The sequence below is a fragment of the Agelaius tricolor genome, unplaced genomic scaffold, assembly GCF_023055355.1.
Source record: "Agelaius tricolor isolate 1412-34295 unplaced genomic scaffold, bAgeTri1.0.p SCAF_110, whole genome shotgun sequence".
Classification (NCBI taxonomy): Eukaryota; Metazoa; Chordata; class Aves; order Passeriformes; family Icteridae; genus Agelaius; species Agelaius tricolor.
In genome coordinates, this window is record NW_027269370.1 from 117,141 (window position 1) to 143,895 (window position 26,755).

General features: G+C 47.2%; 1 protein-coding gene and 2 long non-coding RNA genes across 30 annotated transcripts; 2 read left to right on the top strand and 1 right to left on the bottom strand.

The window, feature by feature from the left end:
- Positions 1–697: 697 nt before the first annotated feature.
- LOC139586257 (zinc finger protein ZFP2-like) lies at positions 698–13,348 on the top strand. Of its 22 annotated transcripts, none has more exons than XM_071419519.1 (8): positions 1,872–2,273; positions 2,309–2,500; positions 2,548–2,642; positions 3,778–3,838; positions 4,577–4,651; positions 6,776–7,036; positions 9,072–10,747; positions 13,126–13,348. In XM_071419519.1, the coding sequence occupies exons 4-8, from the start codon at positions 3,805–3,807 to the stop codon at positions 13,213–13,215; spliced, it is 2,136 nt and encodes a 711-aa protein (XP_071275620.1). In that variant the 5' UTR covers positions 1,872–2,273; positions 2,309–2,500; positions 2,548–2,642; positions 3,778–3,804; the 3' UTR covers positions 13,216–13,348. The 22 variants fall into 22 exon arrangements, with proteins under 22 accessions (XP_071275632.1, XP_071275634.1, XP_071275628.1 ...); XM_071419525.1 differs by lacking the exon at positions 2,309–2,500 and having other exon boundaries at positions 1,872–2,123; positions 2,154–2,187; positions 2,583–2,642; XM_071419527.1 differs by lacking the exons at positions 1,872–2,273; positions 2,309–2,500 and adding an exon at positions 730–805 and having other exon boundaries at positions 2,574–2,642.
- Positions 13,349–16,745: 3,397 nt separating this feature from the next.
- Positions 16,746–22,124, bottom strand: LOC139586262 (uncharacterized). 5 transcript variants are annotated; one of them, XR_011677601.1, is made up of 3 exons: positions 22,029–22,124; positions 19,790–21,994; positions 16,746–17,077 (listed from the first exon to the last, which is right to left on the bottom strand). It is a non-coding gene; the product is annotated as an uncharacterized lncRNA (long non-coding RNA). The 5 variants fall into 5 exon arrangements; XR_011677604.1 differs by having other exon boundaries at positions 19,790–21,916; positions 21,962–22,084; XR_011677605.1 differs by having other exon boundaries at positions 19,790–21,905; positions 21,962–22,072.
- On the top strand, positions 20,767–22,517 carry LOC139586263 (uncharacterized). 3 transcript variants are annotated; one of them, XR_011677608.1, is made up of 3 exons: positions 20,767–20,865; positions 20,899–22,370; positions 22,449–22,517. It is a non-coding gene; the product is annotated as an uncharacterized lncRNA (long non-coding RNA). The 3 variants fall into 3 exon arrangements; XR_011677607.1 differs by having other exon boundaries at positions 22,438–22,501; XR_011677606.1 differs by lacking the exon at positions 22,449–22,517 and having other exon boundaries at positions 20,899–21,720; positions 21,833–22,387.
- The last annotated feature ends 4,238 nt before the right edge of the window (positions 22,518–26,755 follow it).

Genomic DNA, 26,755 nt, shown 5'->3' on the forward strand with positions numbered 1-26,755 from the left:
AGAGGAGGAGGAAGAGGAGGGAAAGGGGAGGAAGAGGAGGAGGAGAAATAAGGGAGGAAGAAGAGGGAGAGGAAGAAAGGGGGGAGAGGAGGAGGAAGAGGAGGAGGAGGAGGAAGAGCGGGAGGGGGAGAGGGAGGAGGAAGAGGAGGGGGGGAGAGGAAGAGGAGAAGGAGGAAGAGGAGGAGGAAGAAGAGGAGGAGGAGGGAGAGAAGGAGGAGGAGGAGGGAAAGGGGAGGAAGAGGAGGAAGAGGAGGAGAAATAAGGGAGGAAGAAGAGGGAGAGGAAGAAAGGGGGGGAGGGGAGGAGGAAGAGGAGGAGGAGGAGGGAAGGGGGAGGGAAAGGGGAGGAAGAAGAGGAGGGGAGGGGGAGAGGAAGAGGAGGAGGAAGAAGAGGAGGAGGGAAAGGGGAGAAGGAGGAGGAAGAGGAGGAGGAGGAGGAGGGAAGGAGGAGGAGGAAGAGGAGGAGGAGGAGGGAAAGGGGAGGAAGAAGAGGAGGAGGAGGAGGAGGGAAAGGGGAGAAGGAGGAGGAAGAGGAGGAGGAGGGAAAGGGGAGGAGGAAGAGCGGGAGGGGGAGAGGGAGGAGGAAGAGGAGGAGGAGAAGGAGGAGGGAAAGGGGAGGAGGAAGAGGAGGGAAGGGGGAGGAAGAGGAGGAGGAGGAGGAGGGAAGAGGGAGGAGGAAGAGGAGGAGGAGGAGGAGGAGGAGGGAAGGGGGAGGAGGCGGCGGCTCCTCTGTATCCGGGTCACGCCGGGAGCCGCCTCCAGCGGGACCGGGACCGGGACTGGGAGCGGGAACGGAGCGGGAACGGGTCCGGAGCGGGAGCGGGAACGGGTCCGGAGCGGGAGCGGGAACGGGAGCGGAACCGGGTCGGGAACGGGAGCGGGAGCGGGAGCGGGACCAGGTCGGGATCGGGATCGGGACCGGGTCGGGATCGGGAGCGGGAACGGGTCCGGAGCGGGATTGGAACCGGGTCGGGAACGGAGCGGGAACGGGAGCGGGACCAGGTCGGGATCGGGAGCGGGACCGGGTCGGGACCGGGATCGGGAACGGGACCGGGAACGGGAGCGGGAACGGGATCGGAGCGGGATTCGAAGCGGGTCCAAAGCGGGATCGGGAGGGGGTCGGGACCGGGATTTAGAACCGGGCTGGGAACGGGAACGGGATCGGGACTGGGAGCGGGAACGGGTCCGGATCGGGACTAGAACCGGGCTGGGATCGGGAAGGGGATCGGGACTGGGAGTGGGATTGGGACTGGAATCGGAGTGGGATTCGAACGGGATCGGGACCGGGTCGGGACCGAGACTGGGAGCAGGATCGGAGCGGGACCGGGATTGGGTCGGGATCGGGAACGGGATCAGGATTGGATCGGGACTAGAACCGGGTCGGGATCGGGAACGGGATCGGGATTAGAACCCGGTCAGGGTCGGGATTGGGTCGGGATCAGGACTAGAACGGGGTCGGGAGCTCGACTGGGATCAGGTCAGGATCAGGAACAGGACCGGGACTGGATCGGGTTGGAATTGGGATTGGGATTGGGATCAGGACCAGGACAGGGACTGGGTTGGGATTGGGATCGGGTCAGGACCGGGACCGGGACCGGGTCAGGAGCGGGACCAGGATCAGGATCAGGATTTGAACCGGGTCAGGACCAGAAGCTGGAATGGGAGCAGGATCGAGTTGGGATCGGGTTGGGATCGAGTTGGGATCGGGTTGAGATCGAGTTGGGATCGGGTCCAGTTTGGGATCGGGATCAGGACTCGAACCAGGTCAGGATTGGGACTGGGGGAGCAGGACCGGGATCGGGATCAATTTTGGGATCAGGATCAGGAACGGGGTCAGGATCAGGACCGGGGTCAGGTGGGGATCAGGTCCGGTTTGGGATTGGGATCGGGATTAGAACCAGGTCGGGATCAGTTTTGGGATCGGGATTAGAACCGGGTCGGGATCAGTTTTAGGATCAGTTTTAGGATTGGGATCAGTTTTGGGATCGGTTTTGGGATCAGTTTTAGGATTGGGATTAGAACTGGGTCGGGATCAGTTTTAGGATCAGGATTAGAACCGGGTCGGGATAAGTTTTGGGATCGGTTTTAGGATCGGGATCAGTTTTGGGATCGGTTTTAGGGTCAGGATCAGTTTTAGGATCGGTTTTAAGATTGGGATCAGTTTTGGGATCGGTTTTAGGATCGGGATTAGAACCGGGTTGGGATCAGTTTTGGGATTGGTTTTAGGATCGGGATCGATTTTGGGATCAGTTTTGGGATTGGGATTAGAATTGGGTCAAGATCAGTTTTGGGATCAGGGTTAGAACCAGGTCAGGATCAGTTTTGGGATCGGTTTTAGGATCAGGATTAGAACCAGGTCGGGATCAGTTTTAGGATCAGGATTAGAACTGGGTCGGGATCAGTTTTGGGATCGGTTTTAGGATCGGGATTAGAACCGGGTCGGGACCAGTTTTGGGATCGGTTTTAGGATCGGGATCAGTTTTGGGATCGGTTTTAGGATTGGGATCAGTTTTGGGATCAGTTTTAGGATTGGGATTAGAACCGGGTCGGGATCAGTTTTGGGATCGGTTTTAGGATCGGGACCAGCGCAGGGAGACCCCAAAACCCGGAGGGACCCCACGCTGATCCCCCCTCCCCCAGCAGGTACCAAATTCCCCCCACGTTTTCCTGAAATTATCCCAAAATTACCCCCGAATTCCCCCTAAATCCACCCCAAAATTCCGCCCAAATCATCCTGAAATCACCCCAAAAATCCCCCCAAAAATTATCCTAAAAGTATCCCAAAATTCCCCCTAAATCACCCCAAAATTCCGCCCAAATCATCCTGAAATCACCCCAAAAATCCCCCCAAAAATGATCCTAAAATTATCCCAAAATTCCCCCTAAATCATCCCAAAATTCCCCCCAAAAATGATCCTAAAATCACCCCAAAATTCCCCCTAAATCACCCCAAAATTCCCCCCCAATTCATCCCGAAATCACCCCAAAAATCCCCCCAAAAATTATCCTAAAATTATCCCAAAATTCCCCCCAAAAATGATCCTAAAATTATCCCAAAATTCCCCCTAAATCACCCCAAAATTCCCCCCAAAATGATCCCAGAATTATCACAAAATTGCCCCTAAAAATCCCAAATCCAAATCCCAAATCCACCCCAAAATCCCCCAAAACCACCCCAAAATCCTCTCAAAATTTCCCCCCAAAATAATCCCAAAATCACCCCCGAATCGATCCCAAAATCCCCCTCAGATCCACCCCCAAATAATCCCAAAATTATCCCAAAATTCCTCCTGAAATTTGCCCAAAATGCCCCCAAATCCACCTGAAAATTCCCCCAAAATTATCCCCAAATTATCCCAAAATTTCCCCCTAAATCGTCCCTAAAATTCCCCCAAAATTCCCCCAAATCCACCCCAAAATGCCCCCCAATATTTCCCCAAAATGGTCTGAAAATTCTGCTTGAAAAATCCCAAAATTGTCCCAAAATTTCCCCTAAAATTCCCCCAAAATTCCCCCAAAATTCCCCCAAATTTTTCCCAAAATTCCCCCAAATCCACCCCAAAATCCCCCCAAAATTCCCCCAATTTTTTCCCAAAATTCCCCCAAATTTTTCCCAACATTTTGACCAAAATTCCCTCAAAACCCCCCAAAATTCTCCCAAAATTTCCCCCAAATCCACCCCAAAATTTCCTCCCAAATAATCCCAAAATTCCCTCCAAAAAACCCCAAAATTTTTGGGATCCTGACCGGGATTTTTGGGATTTTTGGGACATTTCAGGCTCGGATTTGGGATTTTGGGGTGAAGATGCAGGAGAATTACGAGAACGTCATTTCCTTGGGTAAGAGCATCCCAAAAATTTGGGAATTTTGGGAATTTTTTGGGATTTTTTTGGGAATTTTTGGGGTGTTCCCAGTGGCGAATTTTGGGGGGAAAAGGGAATTTTTGGGGGGGAAATTTTGGGATTTTTTTTGGGAGGGAATTTTGGGATTTTTGGGGGAATTATTTTTAATCATTTTAATTTCAATATTTAAAAATGTAAATATTTTAAATTTCATTTGAATATTTTCATTTTGATATTTGAAGCATTTAAATAATTTAAATATCATTTAATATTTTAATTATAATGATATTAATTTTAATTTTTAAATGGTGTTGATATTTTAAATTATTTAAAAATATTTTTGGGGGTGGGAATTTTGGGAATTCCCTAAGCAACAAAATTGGGAATTTTTGGGAATTTTTTTGGGAGCCCCTGGGGCAAAATTTTGGGAATTTTTTGGGAATATTTCAGAGCTCCCAAAGGCACAAATTTGACAGAATTTTGGGATTTTTTTTGAGGGAATTCTTGAGGCAAAATCCTAAAATTTTAAATTTTTAGGAACGCCCGAAATTCCCGCTGGAACTCGGCTGCCTCAGTTTCCCCTGCAACGATTTTTCCCCTAAAAAAAAAAACACCAAAATTTGCCCAAAATTTGTCCAAAATTTGGGGATTTCACCCCAAAACGGAGCCGGGACGGGAAAACAAACTCTGAAAATTCCCCAAATTGCCCAAAATTCCCGTTTTTCCCCCCAAAAGCCGAGGAGATCGCCATCAGTTGGCCGCGGATCACCGCCTTCGCCGAATCGCACCGGAGACGCGGCCTCGGCGCCGGTGAGTCCAGGGGGCGTGGCCAACGAGGGGTGGGCTCTTCCCATTGGCCAACGCGACCCAGAGAGGGTTTGGAGGCTCTGATTGGTCGATCCAGCCATGAATGGGTTTGGACTCTTCCATTGGCCGACCCAACCAAGACTTTGGTCGGCCAAGCCAATCAAGAGCGTGGTTGGGCTCTTCCCATTGGCCAACCCAACCTAGGGCATGGTTGGGCTCTTCCAGTTGGCCAACGCGACCCAAAGAGGGTTTGGGCTCTTCCAATTGGCCAACACGACCATGAATGGGTTTGGGCTCTTCCAGTTGGCCAACCCAACCAAGACCTTGGTTGGTCAAGCCAATCAAGAGAGGGTTTGGATGCTCTGATTGGTCAATCCAGCCATGAATGGGTTTGGAGGCTCTGATTGGTCGATCCAGCCATGAATGGGTTGGACTCTTCCAATTGGTCAACGCAACCAAGACTTTGGTCGGCCAAGCCAATCAAGAGAGGTTTTGGATGCTCTGATTGGTCGATCCAACCATGAATGTGGTTGGGCTCTTCCAATTGGCCAACGCGACCATGAATGGGTTTGGGCTCTTCCATTGGCCAACCCAACCAAGACTTTGGTCGGTCAACCCAATCAAGAGAGGGTTTGGAGGCTCTGATTGGTCGATCCAGCCACGAATGGGTTTGGAGGCTCTGATTGGTCGATCCAGCCATGAATGGGTTTGGGCTCTTCCTATTGGCCAACGCAACCAAGACTTTGGTCGGCCAAGCCAATCAAGAGCGTGGTTGGACTCTTCCCATTGGCCAACCCAACCTAGGGCATGGTTGGGCTCTTCCAATTGGCCAACACGACCATGAATGGGTTTGGGCTCTTCCATTGGCCAACCCAACCAAGACCTTGGTTGGTCAACCCAATCAAGAGAGGGTTTGGAGGCTCTGATTGGTCGATCCAGCCATGAATGGGTTTGGATGCTCTGATTGGTCGATCCAACCATGAATGGGTTTGGAGGCTCTGATTGGTCGATCCAGCCATGAATGGGTTTGGATGCTCTGATTGGTCGATCCAACCATGAATGGGTTTGGAGGCTCTGATTGGTCGATCCAGCCATGAATGGGTTTGGATGCTCTGATTGGTCGATCCAGCCATGAATGGGTTTGGGCTCTTCCCATTGGCCAACCCAATTTAACCGACTCAAAACCTTTGGAACTTTCATGAATTCCGTCCGAAATTTGCCCAAAATTTTCTGGAATTGCCCCCCCCAAAATTTATTTCAGGGATTTTCTTGGATTCCTCCCAAAATTGACCGAAATCCTTGGAATTTTCCAGGAATTTTCCGAAATTTTCCTTTGATTCACATGAAGTTTTTGGGGTTTTCAGGAATTTTCCTTTAATTTGCCCAAAATCTTTGGGATTTTCAGGAATTTCCCCCCAAAATCCTTGGAATTTTCAGGAATTTCCCCCCAAAAATCTTTGGGATTTTCAGGAATTTTCTTTGAATTCGACCAAAATCTTTGGAATTTTTCTTGAATTCCCATCAAATTTGAAATCTTTGCAATTTCCAGGAACTTCCCTTAAATGCGACGAAAATCTTTGGGATTTTCCGGAATTTTCCTTTAATTTGCCCAAAATCTTTGGGATTTTCAGGAATTTTCCTTTAATTTGCCCAAAATCTTTGAATTTTCAGGAATTCCCGCAAAACCTTTGTGATTTTCAGGAATTTTCCTTTAATTTGCCCAAAATCTTTGGGATTTTCCAGAATTTTCCTCAAATTTGCCCAAAACCTTTGGGATTTTCAGGAATTTTCCTCAAATTTGCCCAAAATCTTTGGGATTTTCAGGAATTCCCCCCAAAATCCTTGGAAGTTTCAGGAATTTCCTCCCAAAAATCTTTGGGATTTTCAGGAATTTTCCTTTAATTTGCCCGCAATCTTTGGGATTTTCAGGAATTTTTCCTCAAATTTGCCCAAAACCTTTGGATTTTCCAGAATTTTTCCTTTAATTTGCCCAAAACCTTTGGGATTTTCAGGAATCCCCCCAAAAAAATCTTCATCATTTCCCACAATCACCTCCAAATCTCAACTTTTTTCCCCATTTTTTCCCCTTTTTTCCCCTTTTTTCCCCCATTTTCTCTCCCTCCGCAGCCGCCGAATCCGAGGGGGAGCAGCCCCGCCCCTCCCCGCCCCCGGCTCCGCCCCCTCCGGCTCGGGGAGGGGCGGGACCGGAAGGGGCGGGGCTGGAAGGGGCGGGGCCGGAAGGGGCGGGGCCGGAGCTGCGGCGGCAGCTGGGGCTGATCCTGCAGACGGCCGGGAGGAGCCGGGTGGAGAAAATGCTGCGGGAGCTGGTGCGGGAGCAGGGCCTGGCCGGGAAACGCCGCAACCGCCGCCGGCCGGCCAAGGACCACGGTGAGGATTTGGGGACGTTTCACCCCAAAAATAAATTAAAAAAAAAAAATTGGGTTTTCCCCAAAAAAATTTAAAAAAAAAAGGATTTTTTTCCCCCAAAAAATCCCCCAAAAAAATGGAATTTTAGCCAGAAATTTCCCCAGAAAAAAAGGAGTTTCTACAAAAAAAAATTTTTAAAAAAGGATTTTTTTCCCACAAAAACCACGTTTTTTTCCCCAAAAAATTCCCCCCCAAAAATGGGTTTTTTCTCCAAAAATAATCCCCAAAAGTTCCCCAGAAAAAAAAGAGTTTCTACCAAAAAAAAAATTTAAAAAAAAAAGGATTTTTTTCCCACAAAAACCACGTTTTTTTCCCCCAAAAATTCCCCCCCAAAAATGGGTTTTTCTCCAAAAAAAATCCCCAAAAGTTCCCCAGAAAAAAAAGAGTTTCTACCAAAAAAAAATTCAAAAAAAAAGGATTTTTTTCCCACAAAACCCACGTTTTTTTCCCCCCAAAAAATTCCCCCCCAAAAATGGGTTTTTCTCCAAAAATAATCCCCAAAAGTTCCCCAGAAAAAAAAGAGTTTCTACCAAAAAAAAATTCAAAAAAAAAAGGATTTTTTCCCCACAAAAACCACGTTTTTTTCCCCTCAAAATTCCCCCCCAAAAATGGGTTTTTCTCCAAAAAAAATCCCCAAAAGTTCCCCAGAAAAAAAAGAGTTTTTACCAAAAAAAAATTGAAAAAAAAGGATTTTTTTCCCACAAAAACCATGTTTTTTTCCCCCAAAAATTCCCCCCAAAAATGGGTTTTTCTCCAAAAATAATCCCCAAAAGTTCCCCAGAAAAAAAAGAGTTCCTACCAAAAAAAATTTAAAAAAAAAGGATTTTTTTCCCACAAAAACCACGTTTTTTTCCCCCCAAAATTCCCCCCAAAAATGGGTTTTTTCTCCAAAAAAAATCCCCAAAAGTTCCCCAGAAAAAAAAGAGTTTCTACCAAAAAAAATTCAAAAAAAAAACCCGGTATTTTTTTCCCGAAATATTAAAAAAACATTGGGTGTTTCTCAAAAAAAAAATCTCAAAAAAAACCCCAAAAAAATTCCCCAAAAAAATGGAATTTTAGCCAGAAATTTCCCCAGAAAAAAAGGAGTTTCTACAAAAAAAAATTCAAAAAAAAAAAGGATTTTTTTCTCCAAAATATTAAAAAATAAATGGGTGTTTCTCAAAAAAAAAATCTCAAAAAAAACCCCCAAAAAACCCTGGTTTTTCCCCCCCAAAAATGGGGTTTTCTCCAAAAAAAATCCCCAAAAGTTCCCTAGAAAAAAAACCCAGGTATTTCCCAAAAAATATAGCCAAGAAAATGGGGTTTTCCCAAAAAAAATTGGGCTTTTACCAAGAAATTGCCAAAAAAAGGGGGGTTTTTCCCAAAAAAATGGATTTTTCCAAAAAATCCCCCCAAAAAAGGGGTTTTTCCCAAAAAAATGGATTTTTTCCCAAAAAAAAGGGTTTTCACAAAAAAATTTCAGATAGGAACAGGTCTTCCTAAAAATTTCCAAAAAAGGGGGATTTTCAAAAATAAAAAAGGGTTTTTCCAAAAAATTAAAAACTCCCTGTTTTTTCCCAAGAAATTCCCAAAAAATCGGGTTTTTCCCAAAAAAATCCCATTATAAAAGATGTTTTCCCAATAAAAATTGGGTTTTCCCAATAAAAAAGGGGTTTTTCCAAAATTTTCCCCCCAAAAAACGTGGTTTTGATGTGAAGGTCCACCAAAAAATGGCTTTTCCCAAAAAATTTCAGGAAAAACCTGGATTTCCCCCGAAAACGCGCATTTCCCAAAAATACCCAATTTCTATTGCCCCAATCCTCTTTTTTTTTGCCCCAAAAAAATCCCCCCAAAAATAAAAATTTCACCAACCGCGGTCGACACCCACCCAAAAAATCCCGGAATTCCACGGTGAGGAATTTTTGGCTCTTCTTTAACGCTCAATGGCTGCCAACGCCCAACCCAACCCAACGGAAGAGTTTGGGTTTGGTTTTAATCCCCTCCCGTCCCCGCGCAGGCCCCGACGACGCCGACGCCACCGCGGCCGCCCCAGAGCCTCCCGAACCGGCACCGGCGGCGCCGAACGGCGCCGGGCCCTGCCCGGAATGCGGCGGAACCGCGGGCGAGCCCCGGGCGGGGCGGCGGCGCTGCCGGCACCGGGCGGAGCGGCCTCACCGCTGCGCCGACTGCGGCAAAGGCTTCAGCCGCGGCTCCAACCTGGCGCAGCACCGGCGCATCCACACCGGGGAGCGGCCGCACCGCTGCGGCGACTGCGGCAAGGGCTTCATCCAGCGCTCGGACCTGGCGCGGCACCGGCGCGTGCACACCGGGGAGCGGCCGTACGGCTGCGGCGACTGCGGGAAGCGCTTCAGCGTCAGCTCCCACCTGGACCGGCACCGCCGCGTCCACGCCGGGGGGCCCGGCCCGCCCCAGCAGCCGCGCGGCAAAGCCAAAACCGAGGAGGAGGCGACGGCGGTGACGGCGACGGAGGCGTTTCGGTGCCAGGACTGCGGGAAGAGCTTCGCCCAACGCTCGGCCTTGGCCAAGCACCGCAAGACGCACGGCGGGGAGCGGCCGCACCGCTGCGGCGACTGCGGCAAGAGCTTCAGCCGCGGCTCCAACCTGACCCAGCACCGGCGCATCCACACCGGCGAGCGCCCGTTCGCCTGCGGCGACTGCGGCAAAGGCTTCATCCAGCGCTCCGACCTGGAGCGGCACCAGCGCATGCACACCGGCGAGCGGCCGTACGGCTGCGGCGAGTGCGGCAAGAGCTTCAGCGTCAGCTCGCACCTGGACCGGCACCGCAAGATCCACGCGGCCGAACGCGCCTCCTACCGCTGCCCCGAGCACCTGGCCGGGTTTTTGGCGGCGCACCGGCACGGGAGGCTCTTCCAGTGCGGGCAGTGCGGGCGGTGTTTCGGGCAGGGCGCGGCGTTGTTGAAGCACCAGCGGTCTCATGGTGGTGGTGCCGGTGGTGGTGGTGGTGGAGGTTCGGCGTCGCCGAAATGTTTGGACTGCGGGAAAAGCCGGGGGTTGTGCCAGGATTGCGGCCGGCAGCCGGAATCGGCGTCAGCGCCGGCAGCGGCGGTGGTGGAAAAGCCGTACAAGTGCCAGGAATGCGGGAAAAGCTTCGGGCAGCGCTCGGCGTTGGTGAAGCACCGGCGCATCCACACCGGCGAGAAACCCTACAAGTGCCAGGATTGCGCCAAGGGCTTCATCCAAAAATCCGACCTCACCATCCACCGGCGCATGCACACGGGCGAGAAACCCTACGAGTGCCGCGAGTGCGGGAAATGCTTCAGCGTCTCCTCCAACCTCCTGACCCACCAGAGAACCCATCTGGGCGAGAAACCCTTCCAGTGCTCCGAGTGCGGCAAGAGCTTCATCCAGCGCTCCGAGCTCACCATCCACCGGCGCGTCCACACCGGCGAGAAACCCTACGAGTGTGGCGAGTGCGGGAAGCGCTTCAGCCGCAGCTCGCACCTCAACCGGCACCGCCGCACCCACGGCAAAGCCGCCGCCGCCGCCTCTTCCTCATCATCATCCTCATCCTCGTCCTTCTCGTCTTCATCATCCTTTTCGTCTTCTTCCTCCTCCTCCTTCCCGGCGTTCCCGGGCTCCTCGGCCGTGCCGGCGCCGCTGGAGCTGCCCTGGGCGCTGGCGTTGCCGGGCCGGGCGTTCCCGGGGTTTCCGGTGGGTAATTAAAGGGAGGGCGTTAATGAGGGGGCGGGGATTAAAGGAGGGATGGGGGTGGGGGGGGAGATGGGGGAGGCTCACGGGGCTGGGGGGGTCCCAGGGCTCCCAGTGCCCAACTGGGATTGGCCAAGGCAGGACCCAAGTTTGAGTTGGTGCCATTGAATTCCCATGGCTAATTAATGATCTCTAATTAATTAGAGGTGATTTCAATCATTAATTAGGTGGGAAATGGGGAATTCCCATCATTCCATGGTTCTGGTGGGTTCCCATCATTCCCAGTGCTCCCAGTGCCCAATTGGGATTGGCCAAGGCAGGACCCAAGTTTGAGTTGGTGCCATTGAATTCCCATGGCTAATTAACGATCTCTAATTAATTAGGGATGATTTCAATCATTAATTAGGTGGGAAATGGGGAGTTCCCATCATTCCATGGTTCCCATCATTCCCAGGGCTCCCAGTGCCCAACTGGGATTGGCCAAGGCAGGACCCAACCTTGGCTTGGGCCCATTGAATTCCCATTCAAATTCAGTGACCAATTAACGATCTCTGATTAATTAGAGGTGATTTCAATCATTAATTAGGTGGGAAATGGGGAATTCCCATCATTCCACGGTTCTGGTTGGTTCCCATCATTCCCAGTGCTCCCAGTGCCCAACTGGGATTGGCCAACACAAGACCCAACATTGGCTTGGTGCCATTGAATTCCCATGGCTAATTAACGATCTCTAATTAATTAGAGGTGATTTCAATCATTAATTAGGTGGGAAATGGGGAATTCCCATCATTCCATGGTTCCCATCATTCCCAGTGCTCCCAGTGCCCAACTGGGATCAAGGATCCACCCCGGGTTTGGTCCCAACTCATTCCCATTCAATTTCAATGGGTAATTAATGATCTCTAATTAATTAGGGATGATTTCATTCATTAATTAAGTGGGAATATTGGGAATTCCCATCATTCCATGGTTCTGGTTGGTTCCCATCATTCCCAGTGCTCCCAGTGCCCAACTGGGATTGGCCAACCCAAGACCCAACCTTGGCTTGGTCCCATTGAATTCCCATGGCTAATTAACGATCTCTAATTAATTAGGGATGATTAATTGGCTAATTAATGACTGGAGGGGGAATTCCCAGCATCCCCAGCGCTCCCAGTGCCCAACTGGGGTTGGCCAACCCAACACTGGGGGATTTTCCCAACCCTCCCGTTCCTAAATTTGGGGGAAAAAACCCCAAAAATTGGGGAAAACGTTAAAAAATTGGGGAAAAATCCCAAAATATTGGGGGAAAAAACACCCAAAAAATTGGGGGAAAAAAAATCAAAATATTGGGGAAAAAATTGGGGAAAATGTCAAAAGTTGGGAAAAACCTCAAAATTCTAAGAAAGTAACTCAAAAATTGGCGAGAAAAATTTTTAAAAATTGGGGAAAACCTTAAAAATTTGGGGAAAGAAATCAGAATTTGGGAAAAAAATCCCAAATTTGGTTCATGAATTCAACCAAATGTGGGTTTGGAAGGAAAAATTGGATTTTCCTTTGGATTTTTTGGGTTTTTCCCAAAAAATGGGAGCGAACTCGAGCTTTTTTTTAGACTTTTTTTTTTCTTATTTTGTAATGAAAATTTGAATTTTTTTGGTTTTTTTGTTACTTTTGTGACTTTGTATTTTCTGTGTCGGGTCAATAAAAATCCGACGTGGGCTGAAAATGCCAAAAAATTTGGATTTTTCTCATTCTTTTATATAAAAATTTAAGGATAAAATGGTGAAAAATTTGGATTTTTCCATCATTTCTGACCACGAGAAATTCCAATAAAGACACAACCCCTGCTAATGAATTCAAATATTTTAATTAATTAGAATATTAAATACCCCCCCCAAATGGAATCACAAGAAATAATCCAGAGGTAATTAATCAATAAATAATTAATAAATAAGAGCAAATAAATAGTAGCCAATAAATAAGGACAAATAAATAATAAATAAATAAATAACATAGAAATAATTAATAATAATTAATAAATCCAGCAGCCACAGGCGCTGAAGCTGAGGTAGAGGTGACCTCGTTAATTAAAACCTCGTTAACGAGGCCATCCTGACCACGCCCCTTTCCGGTCCTCCCAGTTCCAAACTGGGATTGGGCAACCTCAAAATTCCAACGTGGGGTTTGTTCCCGCCTTCATTGGGAGCTAATTAATGAGCTGCTCATTAATTAGGGGGTTAATTAATTAGGGAATGGCAAAACCCCCCTCAATCCATGACTCCGCCCCTTTCCGGTCCTCCCAGTTCCAAACTGGGATCGTCCAACACCCATTGGGTTCCTTCGGTTTCTTCCAACCCCTGGAGCTCTTCCGCCTTAATTAACGACCTCGTTAATTAATCCAGGAGGGCGTGGCAGTCCTGGGCACCGCCCCCAGTTTCGGGGAGGGTCCCTCAGTGCGTCCTGGAGCCACCAGGGGGCGACAAAGGCGGTGACAAAGGCGGCGACAAAGGCGGTGACACCCACAACGAGGGACAGGAGCCACCCATGGGTGCCACCACCGCCGTCCCGTTGGCGTTCCCGGCTGGAATCTGGGGACCCTCTGGAACTGGGGGTGTCCCCAAGGGTGTCCTTGTCCCCCCCGAGGTGACGTCGGGGAGGTCGCCGGGCGCGTTGTAGATTTGGGTGCCCACCACGGCCAGGAGGAGCAGCAGGAGCCGCTTGGCGGCGCTGGGTTCTTCCGAGGGGAGGGGGCGACGCACCTGGAAAGGGGGAAAAAATTGAAGATTTAGGGTCAGGGATCTTCGGGATGGGGGAAGTTTCTGGAAATTCCCAGAATTTTGGGGAATTTTTTGCGGTGGGAAAAGTGAGGGAGGTGGGATTAGAGATGGGGAAGGGTGGAGTGGGGGAACCCATCCAAGGGGTGACCTGGGCGGACCCTGCTTAGCTTCACAAAGGGGTTGGGGGAATTCATGCACCTTGGGGTAAATAATTCCAGTTTTGGGGCAAAAAAATTCCATCTTGGGGTAAATAATTCAGATTTTTGGATAAAATTCCATTTGTTTTGACAGCAAAGAAGTTCATTTTTGGGGAAAAAAGTCCCTTTTTGGGGGAAATAATCCTTTAGTCAGGTTGGGGAACCCATCCAAGGGGTGACCCAGGCAGACCCTGCTTAGCTTCACAAAGGGGTTGGGGGAATTAATGCACCTTGGGGTAAATAATTCCAGTTTTGGGGCAAATAAATTCCATTTTGGGGTAAATAATTCAGATTTTTGGATAAAATTCCACTTGTTTTGACAGCAAAGAAGTTCATTTTTGGGGAAAAAAGTCCCTTTTTGGGGGAAATAATCCTTTAGTCCGGTTGGGGAACCCATCCAAGGGGTGACCCAGGCAGACCCTGCTTAGCTCCCCAAAGAGTTTGGGGGAATTAACACCCCCTGGAGTAAATAATTCAAAATTAGGGGCAAATAATTCCCACTCTGGGGTAAATAATTTCAATTCTGGGATAAAAATTCCCTCTTTTTGGGTAAATAATACCAATCAGGGGATTTTGGGGGAAAAAAATCCCTTTTTAGAGTAAATAATCCTGTAGTCGTGTTGGGGAACCCATCCAAGGGGTGACCCTGGCAGACCCTGCTTAGCTTCACAAAGGGTTTGGGGGAATTAATCTCACTTGGGGTAAATAATTCTCATTTTGGGGCAAATAAATCCCATTTTGGGGCAAATAAATACCATTTTGGGATAAAATTCCCTTTTTAGGAGCAAATAAATCCATTTTTTGGGAAAAAAGTCCCTATTGGGGTAAATATTCCCCTAGTCAGTTGGGGAACCCATCCAAGGGGCGACCCTGGCAGACCCTGCTTAGCTTCCCAAAGGGTTTGGAGGAATTAACTCCCCCTGGGGCAATTAATTCTAATTTCGGGGCAATTAAATCCCATTTGGGAGAAAATAATTACCATATTGGTATAAAATTCCCTTTTTGGGGGGGAAATAAATCTATTTTGGGGAAAAAAGTCCCTTTTTGGGGGAAATAATCCTTTAGTCAGGTGGGGGAACCCATCCAAGGGGTGACCCTGGTGGACCCTGCTTAGCTTCCCAAAGGGGTTTGGAGGAATTAACCCCCCCTGGGGCAAATAATTCAAATTTTGGGGCAAATAATTCCCACTCTGGAATAAAAAATTCTTCCTTTTTGGGCAAATAAATCCCAGCCTGGAGCAGGGAGGGGCCCAAATCTTTCCCCGAGGGTGCCAGGAAAGGCTGAGTCAGAGCGGACAGGGTGGAAGTGACTCAGCCTCCCCCACCCCTCCGAGAAATGAGGCCAATTTTGGGTTCCGGCCGGGGAATTCCGGGAATTTGGGATTTGGGAGGGGTTTGGGGGGGATCTGTAGGGGATTTAGGGGGTTTGGGGGGATCTAGGGGGTATAGGGGGCTTAGGGATGGGGAGTTCGGGGGGATTTGAGGGCGTTTGGGGGGGTTTAGGACGAGTTTGGGGCAATTCAAAAGGAATTGGGAGGAGTTTAAGGCTGATTTGGGGGAGTTTAGGATGAATTTGGGGAAGTTTAGGACGAGTTTGGGGAGATTTAGGACGAGTTTGAGGGATTTAGGGCAAATTTGGGGAAGTTTAGGACGAGTTTGGAGCAGTTCTGGGGGAACTTGGAGGAGTTAAGGACGAGTTTGGGGGGGTTTAGGGGGAATTTGGAGGAGTTTAAGGTGAATTTGGGAGGATTTAGGGCGAATTTGGGGAAGTTTAGGCAGGTTTAGGTCAGATTTGAGGGGGTTCTGGGCCATTTTGAGGGGGATTGGGGCGAGTTTGGGGCAAGTTTTAGAAGTTTAGGGCGAATTTGGGGAAAGTTTGGGCAAATTGGGGTGACTTTTACAAGTTTGGGGGCAAATTTAGGTGAGTCCAGGGGGGTTTAGGCAAGGCTATAAGCGACTTCTGACATCTATAGGGGATATAAGGGATCTAGGACAACCCAAACCACCCCAAAACCTCCAAATTTAGGCTAAAAACCCCCCAAAAAAACCCCCAAAAAATCCTTCCCATACTCACAGCGGGCGGATAAAGAACGCGGCGATGGCGCCGCCGAGGCCTGGAAGGGCCGGGGGGCGGCGGGAGGGGTTCGAAGGTGAAGTGACGAGGTGGGGACGGTGCCACCCCTTTGGGGACACCCTCGAGATGTCCCCAAACCCGCCCCGGACACCGCGCGGTGGCCGCGACCGCCGCCACCATCGACATCGTGAAAAAGGAAATGCCGGGATTCGAACCCGCGGCCTCTGGGTTATAACAGGGGGTGGAGGCCACGCCCACAGTGAGATTTGATTGGCGGAGAGCGCGAGGGGGCGGGGTTTGTGGGGAGGCCACGCCCGCTGTGCGCGGGGTCGGGGAAATTCCCGAATTTTGAGTCACGGATTTTGCGTCATTGGATGGGGAAAAAAATTGGGAATTTTTTGGGGAAAACCCGGGAATTTTATGGGGGAAATCACGGGAATTATGGAGGGAAATAAAAGGGAATTTTTTTGGGGGGGGGTTTGGGAGTTTTGGGGCAAAAAAGGGATTTTTTTGGGGGAAAAAAGGGATTTTTGGGGGGGAAAAATTTGAATTTTTTTGGGGAAAAGCGGGATTTTTATGGGGGAAATCACGGGAATTATGGAGGGAAAACTTGGGAATTTTGGGGAGAAATTGGGAAGTTTTGGGGGGAAAAAATGGGACTTTTTTATAAAAAATGGGATTTTTTGGGAGGGAGAAAAGGGAATTTTTAGGGGAAAAAACCGGGAATTATGGAGAGAAAAAAATGGGAATTTTTAGGGGAAAAATAAGGAATTTTGGGGGAAAAAAAAGGGATTTTTTGGGGGTAAAAATCGGGATTTTTTTGGGGGAGAAAAGGGAATTTTTAAGGGGAAAAAGAGCAAATTTTGGGGGGGGAAATTGAGAATTTTTTGGGAAAAACCCTGGAATTTTGGGGGGAAAATTGAGAATTTTTGGGGGTGGAAAGGGGGAATTTTGGGGGGAAAGAATTCATTTAAATAAATTAAACTTTGAATTTTTATTAAGGTTTATTGAAAGGAATGCAGGGAAACAAAGGATTTTTATTTAAAGATGGGAAATTGTTACCAAAAGAGGAAAAAAAATCTGGGGAAAGCAAAAAAAAGGGGGAAAAAAGAGAAAAAAAAGGAGAAAAAAAAAAAGAGAAAAAAAGCCCCAAAAAGGTTCAAAAAAATTGGAAAAAAAAAATTTAAATCCACAAAAAAATCTCTAAAAAAAAGACCAAAAAATAAAAAAAAAATTCCCAAATATTCCCTAAAAAAGCCCCAAAATTCCAATTTTTGCTCCAGGTTTTGTCCCTCGGTGGCCTCGACCTGCAAGGGGGAGGGAGAGATCCCAAAATGTCCCAAAATTCCAGAAATTTATCCCAAAAAATCCCAAATTTATTATCCAAAAATCCCAACATTTCACCCCCAAAAAATCCCAAATTTAACCCCAAAATCCCAAAATTTCACCCCAAAATTCCTAAATTTAATCCCAAATTTAATCCCCAAAATTCCGAAATTTAATCCCCAAAATTCTTAAATTTCACCCCAAAAATTTCCCCAAAATCTTAAATTTTATCCCAAAACCCCCAAATTTTATCCCCAAAATTCATCCCAAAATCTCAAAATTTCACCCCAAAATTCTCTAAATTTAATCCCAAATTTAATCCCCAAAATTCTGAAATTTAATCCCCAAAATTCTTAAATTTCACCCCAAAAATTTCCCCAAAATCTTAAATTTTATCCCAAAAACCCCAAATTTTATCCCCAAAATTCATCCCAAAATCTCAAAATTTCACCCCAAAATTCCCAAATTTAATCCCCAAATTTAATCCCCAAAATTCTTAAATTTCACCCCAAAAATTCCCCAAAAACCCCAAATTTCATCCCCAAAATCCCAAATTTTATCCCCAAAATTCCCCCAAAAATCCCAAATTTCATCCCCAAAATCCCAAATTTTATCCCCAAAATTCTCATTTTTGCCCCAATTCTGTGTTGGGCTCCATTCCCAGGGTTGTTCCCATGGGAATTCCAGGAATTTCCCAAATTTGGGGAATTTTGCCCCAATTTTCTGCCTCCTTCTCTTACGTGGAGGGGCCACAAGAGACCCCCACGCCTTTGGGGGAGGGTCCAAAAATGCCCAAAAAATCCCCAAAATTCCCCCAAATTCACCCCAAAAATCCCAAGAAATTTGCCCCAAAAAATCCCAAATATTCCTTAAAAATCCCACCCCAAATCCCAAAAATTTCCCCCAAAAAACTACAAAAAAATCCCCAAAAAAGGCCTAAAAATATCCCCAAATTTCCTTAAAATTCCCCCAAAAATTCCCTAAAATTTTCCCAAAAATGAAAAAAATTTCCCTAAAAATTCCCCCCAAAACTACCAAAGAAATCTGAAAAAATTCCCCCCAAAAATCCCCGAATATTCCCCAAAATTTCCCCCAAAAAATTCCCAAAATATCCCCCAGAAGTCACAAGAAAATTGCCCAAAATTCCCCAAAAATCCCCTCAAAATAAACCCCAAAAATTCCTAAAATGTTCCCCAAAAAAATCCCAAGAAACTCCCAAAAATTCCCCCCAAAAAATTCCAAAAAATTCCCCAAAGAACCCCAAGAAATAAAAAAAAATCCCAAGAAATTCCCAAAAATTCCCCCCAAAACCCCAAGAAATTCCCCCAAAAAATCACAAAAAATCCCCAAATTTCCCCCCCAAAAACCCCAAGAAATTCCCAAAATTCCCCCCAAAAACCCCAAGAAATTCCCAAAAATTCCCTCAAAAATTCCCCCCCAAAACCCCAAGAAATTCCCAAAAAAATCACAAAAAAAATCCCAAAAAACCCCAATTCCCAAAAATCCCCCCCAAAAAACTCAAGAAATTCCCAAAAATTCCCCAAAAAAATCCCAAAAATTCCCCCCAAAACCCCCAAGAAATTCCCAAAAATTCCCCAAAAAACCCCCAAGAAATTCCCCAAAAAATCCCAAAAAAATCCCAAAAAACCCCAAGCAATTCCCAAAAATTCCCCCCGAAAAAACCCAAAAAAAATCCATAAAAAACCCCAGGAAATTCCCAAAAATTCCCCCCAAAAAATTCCCAAAAAAACCCCAAGAAATTCCCAAAAAAACCCCAAGAAATTCCCCCAAAAAACCCCCCAAAAAACCCCAAAAAAATCCCAAAAAAACCCCCAAGAAATTCCCAAAAATTCCCCACAATTCCCCCCCCAAAAAAATCCCCCAAAATCCCAAAAATTCCCCAAAAATTCTCCAAAAAACCCCAAGAAATTCCCAAAAATCCCCCCAAAAAACCCCAAGAAATTACCAAAAATTCCCCCAAAAATTCCCAAAAAAACCCCAAGAAATTCCCAAAAATTCCCCCCAAAACCCCAAAAAATTCCCAAAAATTCCCCCCAAAACACCCAAGAAATTCCCAAAAATTCTCCAAAAAACCCCAAGAAATTCCCAAAACTTCCCCCCAAAAAACCCCCAAAAATTCCCTCAAAAAACCCCAAGAAATTCCCCAAAAACCCCAAGAAATTCCAAAAAAAAAACCCCAAAATTTCCCAAAAATTCCCTCAAAATTCCCAAAAATTCCCCCCAAAAAACTCAATAAATTCCCAAAAATTCCCAAAAAAACCCCAAGAAATCCCCAAAAAAACCCCAAGAAATTCCCAAAAATTCCCCCCAAAAAAACCCAAAAATTCCCCCCAAAAAATTCCCCAAAAACCCCCAAGAAATTCCCAAAAATTCCCCCCAAAAATTCCCTCAAAAAACCCCAAGAAATTCCCCAAAAAGTTCCCCCCAAAAACCCCAAGAAAATCCCAAAAATTCCCCTCAAAAACTCCAAGAAATTCCCAAAAATTCCCAAAAAATTCCTAAAATGTTCCCCAAAAAAACCCAAGAAATTCCCAAAAATTTCCCCCAAAAACCCCAAGAAATTTCCCAAAAAACCCCCAAGAAATTCCCAAAAATTCCCCACAAAAATTCCCAAAAAATCCCAAATTTTCCCCCAAAATTTTCCCTCAAAATCCCCGAATTTTCCCCCTTACCTGGGCCCGGATCCGGAGCTTCCTCTGGAGGCGTTTGGGGTTTTCTATAGGGGAATTCTATAGGGGAATTTCTATAGGGGATTTGGGGTTTTCTATAGGGGAATTTGGGGTTTTCTATAGGGAAATTTGGGGTTTTCTATAGGGGAATTTCTATAGGGAATTTGGGGTTTTCCATAGGAAAAATTTGGGATTTTCCATAGGGGAATTTGGGATTTTCCATAGGGGTTTTCTATAGGGGATTTGGGGTTTTCTATAGGGAAATTTGGGATTTTCCATAGGGGATCTGGGGGTTTTTTCCATAGGGGGATTTGGGATTTTCCACAGGGAAATTTGGGGTTTTCTATAGGGAAATATGGGGTTTTCTATAAGGGATTTTCCATAGGGAAATTTGGGATTTTCCATAGGGGATCTGGGGTTTTTTCCCATAAGGGATTTGGGATCCTCTATAGGGAAATTTGGGATTTTCCATAGGGGAATTTGGGGTTTTCCATAGGGGTTTTCTATAGGGGATTTTGGGTTTTTTATAAGGGATTTTCTATAGGGGAATTTGGGGTTTTCTATAGGGAAATTTGGGGTTTTCTATAGGGGATTTTCCATAGGGAAATTTGGGGTTTTCTATAGGGGAATTTGGGGTTTTCTATAGGGGAATTTGGGGTTTTCTATAGGGGATTTTCTGTAGGGGATTTGGGGTTTTCCATGGGGAAAATTTGGGGTTTTCTATAAGGAAATTTGGGGTTTTCTATAGGGGATTTTCCATAGGGAAATTTGGGGTTTTCTATAGGGGAATTTGGGGTTTTCTATAGGGGAATTTAGGGTTTTCTATAGGGGAATTTGGGGTTTTCTATAGGGGATTTTCTGTAGGGGATTTGGGGTTTTCCATGGGGAAAATTTGGGATTTTCTATAGGGGAATTTGGGGTTTTCTATAGGGAAATTTCCATAGGGGATTTGGGGTTTTCTATAGGGGTTTCTACAGGGGTTTTCTATAGGAGATTTGGGGTTTTCTATAGGGGATTTTCCATAGGGAAATTTGGGGTTTTCTATAGGGGAATCTGGGAATTTCCACAGGGGATTTGGGGTTTTCTATAGGGAAATTTAGGATTTTCCATAGGGGATTTTCTATAGGGGATTTGGGGTTTTCTATAGGGAAATTTAGGTTTTCTATAAGGGATTTTCCATAGGGAAATTTGGGGTTTTCTATAGGGAAGTTTGGGATTTTCCATAGGGGATTTTCCATAGGGGGTCTGGGGTTTTTTTCCATAGGGAATTTGGGATTTTCCATAGGGAAATTTGGGGTTTTCTATAGGGAAATTTGGGATTTTCCATAGGGGATTTTCCATAGGGGAATTGGGTTTCTTTATAGGGAAATTTGGGATCCTCTGTAGGGGAATTTCCATAGGGACGAGATTTGGGATCCCCTATAGGATCTATAGGGTGTGTAGGGGCCGGCGTGTGCCGGGACCATGGCAGATCCCCTATAGGATCTATGGGGTGTGTAGGGGCTGGCGTGTGCTGGGACCATGGCAGATCCCCTATAGGATCCTCTATAGGATCTATAGGGTGTGTAGGGGCCGGCGTGTGCCATGACCATGGCAGATCCCCTATAGGATCCCCTATAGGATCCCCTATAGGATCTATGGGGTGTGTAGGGGCCGGCGTGTGCCGGGGCCGTGGCGGATCCCCTGCAGGGTCCCCTATAGGAACAGGGTCCCCTATGGGATCCATACGGCCCCGGCCGTAGGTGACCCCGGCCTTGCTGTGGCCTCGGCCCCGGGGGCAGCGCACGGGGACAGCGCCCCCCGCTGGGGGACAGGGCCTGGGGAGCCCCTATGGATTCCCTATGGATCCCCTATGGGTCACCTATAGATCCCCTATGGGTCACCTATGGGTCAGATATGGGGGCCCCTATGGGTCACCTATGGATCCCCTATGGGTCCCCTATGGGTCACCTATGGATTCCCTATGGATCCCCTATGGGTCCCCTATGGGTCAGATATGGGGACCCCTATGGATACCCCATGGGAGCCCCTATGGATCCCCTATAGGTCACCTATGGGGGCCTCTATGGGTCACCTATGGGTCAGATATGGGGGCCCCTATGGGTCAGTTATGGATCCCCTATAGATCACCTATGGAGCCCCTATGGGTCAGATATGGGGGCCCCTATGGGTCACCTATAGATCCCCTATGGGTCAGATATGGGGGCCCTTATGGATCCCCTATAGATCCCCTATGGGTCACCTATGGATCCCCTATGGGTCAGATATGGGGGCCCCTACAGATCCCCTATGGAGCCCCTATGGGTCAGATAAGGGGGCCCCTATAGATTCCCTCTGGGCCAGATATGGGGGCCCCTATGGATCCCCTATGGGTCACCTATGGAGCCCCTATGGATCCCCTATGGGTCAGATATGGGGGCCCCTATGGGTCAGTTATGGAGCCCCTATAGATCACCTATGGATCCCCTATGGGTCAGATATGGGGGTCCCTATGGGTCACCTATGGATTCCCTATAGATCCCCTATAGATCCCCTATGGGTCACCTATGGAGCCCCTATGGATCAGATATGGGGGCCCCTATGGGTCAGTTATGGATCCCCTATGGATCAGATATGGGGGCCCCTATGGGTCAGTTATGGATCCCCTATAGATCCCTTATAGATCCCCTATGGGAGCCCCTATGGATCCCCTACAGATCCGCCTTTGGATCCCCTATGGATCAGCTATGGGAGCCTCTATGGATCCCTTATAGATCCCCTATAGATCATCGATGGGATCCCTATGGAATCACTATGGGGACCTGTGGGATCCCCTATAGATCCCCTATGGATTCCCCATAAATCCCCTATGGAACCCTCAATGGATCCCTATGGGTCACCTATAGATCCCTGGGAATCCCCTATGGAATCCCCCAGATCCCAGGGAGGGGCTGGGCGGCACCTACAGAGCCCCTATAGGGCCCCAGGGTCCCCTATAGAATCCCAATGTCCCCTATAGGGCCCCAAACCCCCCCCATAGAGCCCCTATAGGGCCCCAATGTCCCCTATAGGACCCCTGAACCACCCCAACCCCCCTTTAGAACCCCCCACGTCCCCTATAGACCCCATAACCCCACCCCAAACCCCCCCTATAGACCCTATATCCCCTATAGGGCCCCAATTTCCCCTATAGACCCCATAACCCCCCCCCAAACGTCCCATATAGGACCCCCCAAATCCCTTTAACCCCCCCTTATAGAGCCCCAATGTCCCCCTATAGATCCCATAACCCCCCCCAATGTCCCCTATAGACCCCATAACCACCCCCAATGTCCCCTATAGAACCCATAACCCCCCCAGACCCCCCCAAAGTCCCCTATAGAACCCAAACCTCCCACAAATCCCCTATAGACCCACCCCAAACATCCCCTATAGGCCCCATAGGTCCCATATAGGGTCCACCCCCGCCCCCCAAATGTCCCCTATAGACCCCAAAATCCCCCCTATAGGTCCCATATAGGGCCCAGCGCCGCCCCCAAAGTCCCCTATAGGTTCCATAGGTCCCATATAGGGTCCAACCCCCCTCCCCAAAATCCCTTATAGACCCCATAGGTCCCATATAGGGTCCAACCCCCCTCCCCAAAATCCCTTATAGACCCCATAGATCCCATATAGGGTCCAACCCCCCCCAAAATCCCTATAGACCCCAAAATCCCCCCCAAAAATCCCCTATAGACCCCACGGATCCCATACAGGGCCTCCCCCCAAAAATCCCTTATAGACCCCATAGGTCCCATATAGGGTCCAACCCCCTCCCCCCCCCCGCAAAATCCCCTATAGGTCCCATATAGGGCCCAAAACCACCCCCAAAATCCCCTATAGACCCCCCATAAGTCCCATATAGGGCCCAATCCCCCCCCAAAAATTCCATATAGGTCCCATATAGGACCCAAGCCCCGTCCCCAGAGTCCCTTATAGTCCCCATAGGTTCCGGATATCCCCAGAAACCACTCCGGATTTTCCCCAAATGCCCCCCTATAGATTCCCTCCCCCTATAGATCCCCTATAGATCCCCCCCCCACCCTCCATAGGTACCATCAAACCCCCCCCCCCCCTCCCTCCTCCCTTTCCCTCCCTCCAACCTCCATCCATACGTTCCGGATATCCCCAAAAAATCCCCCCCCCCCCACCCCACAGATCCCATATAGATCCCCTATAGATCCCATACAGGCCCCACACACATACCCCCACACACACACCCCCTCACGCCCACCCTGCCGCCCCCCCAAACATTCTATACCCCCCTCAAACCCCTTTAAATCCCCCTCAGGACCCGTTTGAAAAGCCCCCAGCCCCATTTGAAACTCCAAACCGCCCCTATAGAGCCCCTATAGCCTCCATACGTCCCCTCCCTGCTCGCCCTCAGCCGCCTCTAAAATGGCGGCCGCCACCTCCCCCTCACGGGCAGCGAAGCCACGCCCCCCGCACGACGGCACCGCTGATTGGCTGCTTCTCCCATAGCGACAGCGCTGATTGGTTGAGAGGAGCGGAAGGCGGGGTTTAGTCGTGAGGGGAGCGGGAGGGGTTTTGGCGGGAAAGGGGCAGGGTTATGGCGGATGATTGACGTGAAGGGTCTCAGCTAGAGGCGGGGTTATGCAAATGAAAGGGCGTGGTTTGTTGAGGGGGAAAGGGGGAGAAGCCGCTAATAATTAATAATGTTTGGGGGGGATAATGGCTAATTAGCGCTAATTAATGGGCAATTACGGCTAATAACCGGGTAATAATAGCTGATTATCTCTAATTAATGGGGGTAATAATAATTATGGCTAATGGTATTATTATTAATATATATTGGCTAATTAATGGCAAAACAATAGCTAATAAATGGGTAATTATAGCGAATAATTGCTAATTAATGGGGATGATCACTGCTCATAATGGCTAATAATGAGGAAATAGTGATTAGAAATTGGAAATGATGATTAATGACGGGAAATGATTAATAATAATTGGGAAATCATTCTCAAAAATAATTAATAACGGGAAATAATTAAGAAATTATGGGGAAATAATGGCTAATAACGATGACTAATTAAGAAATGGTGATTATTAATGAGGAGCTAATTAGCGAATCTCCCCTCCCCCCTCCCCCCCCCCCTTTTCCAGCTGTTCCCGGAGCAGCCGGGGTGGGGGAGGGGCGGCAGCTGCGGGGTCACGTGACCGCTCCCATCCCCCCCCCTTTGGGAGCGGGAGGGAGCCAAGGGGGGGAGGGGAAATTTGGGAATTTTGGGGTTAAAAATTGGGAATTTTGGGGTTAAAAATTGGGAATTTTGGGGTTAAAAATGGGGGGGGAAATTGGGAATTTTGGGGTTAAAAATTGGGAATTTTGGGGTTAAAAATGGGGGGGAAATTGGGAATTTTGGGGGTAAAAAATGGGAATTTCGGGGTTAAAAATTGGGAATTTTGGGGTTTAAAAATGGGGGGAAATTGGGAATTTTGGGGGTAAAAAATGGAAATTTTGGGGTTAAAAATTGGGAATTTTGGGGTTAAAAATGGGGATAAAATGGGAATTTTGGGGGTAAAATTGGCAATTTTGGGGTTAAAAATGGGAGGGGAATTGGGAATTTTGGGGTTAAAAATGGGGGGGAATTGGGAATTTTGGGGGTAAAAAATGGGAATTTTTGGTGGTAAAAAATGGGAATTTTGGGAAGGAAAAATCGAGCAAAAATTGGGAATTTTGGGGGTAAAATGGGAATTTTGGGGTTAAAAAAAAAGGGGAATTGGGAATTTTGGGGGTAAAAATGGGAAATTTGGGAAGGAAAAATTGAGTAAAAAATTGGAATTTTGGGGGTTAAAAATGGGAATTTTGGGGTTAAAAATGGGGGGGAAATTGGGAATTTTGGGGGTAAAAAATGGGAAATTTTTGGGGTAAAAAATGGGAATTTTGGGAAGGAAAAATTGAGTAAAAAAATGGGAAATTTGGGAAGGAAAAATGGGAATTTTGGGAATGATAAATCGAGAAAAAATTTGGAATTTTGGGGGTTAAAAATGTGAAATTTTGGGGCTAAAAAATGGGAATTTGGGGGTAAAAAGATGGGAATTGAGGGGGTTAAAACTGGAAATTTTGGGGATTAAAAATGGGGATTTTGGGGATTAAAAATGGGGATTTTGGAGATGAAAAATTTGGGAATTTTGGGGGAAAAATTTGGGAATTTTGGGGAATAAAATATGGGGATTTGGGGGATGAAAATGGGGATTTTGGAGTTAAAAAATGAGACTTTGAGGACTAAAAAGGTCCCAAAATGAGAATTTTGCGGGAATTTGGGACTAAAAAGCTCTAAAATAACGGGAATTTTTGGCATAAAATGATCCCAAAAATTGGAATTATGGGGGAACAAAAATGGGAATATTTGGGGGTTTTTTTGAGGGGGGGAGTAAAAAAATCTCCCCCCAAAAAAATCGGAATTTTGGAGGAATTTGGGTCTAAAAATTCCCCAAAAAAATCCCAATTTTGAGCTTTTTTCCCCTTTTCAAAAACCCCAAAATTTGGGGAATTTTTTGGGTTTTTTTTTTCCATTTTTGGGGTTTTTTCCCATTTTTTGGGGGTTTTTTTTCCCCATTTTTGGGGGTTTTTTCCCATTTTTTGGGGGGTTTTTCCCCATTTTTTGGGGTTTTTTTCCCATTTTTGGGGGTTTTTTTTCCTATTTTTGGGGGTTTTTTTCCCCATTTTGGGGGGTTTTTTTCCCATTTTTGGGGTTTTTTTCCCCATTTTTTGGGGTTTTTTTTCCCCATTTTTGGGGTTTTTTTTCCCATTTTTGGGGTTTTTTTCCCCATTTTTGTGGGTTTTTTCCCCATTTTTGTGGGTTTTTTCCCCATTTTTTGGGGGTTTTTTCCCCCATTTTTGGGGTTTTTTTTCCCCATTTTTGGGGGGTTTTTTCCCCATTTTTTGGGGTTTTTTTTCCCATTTTTAGGGTTTTTTTCCCAATTTTG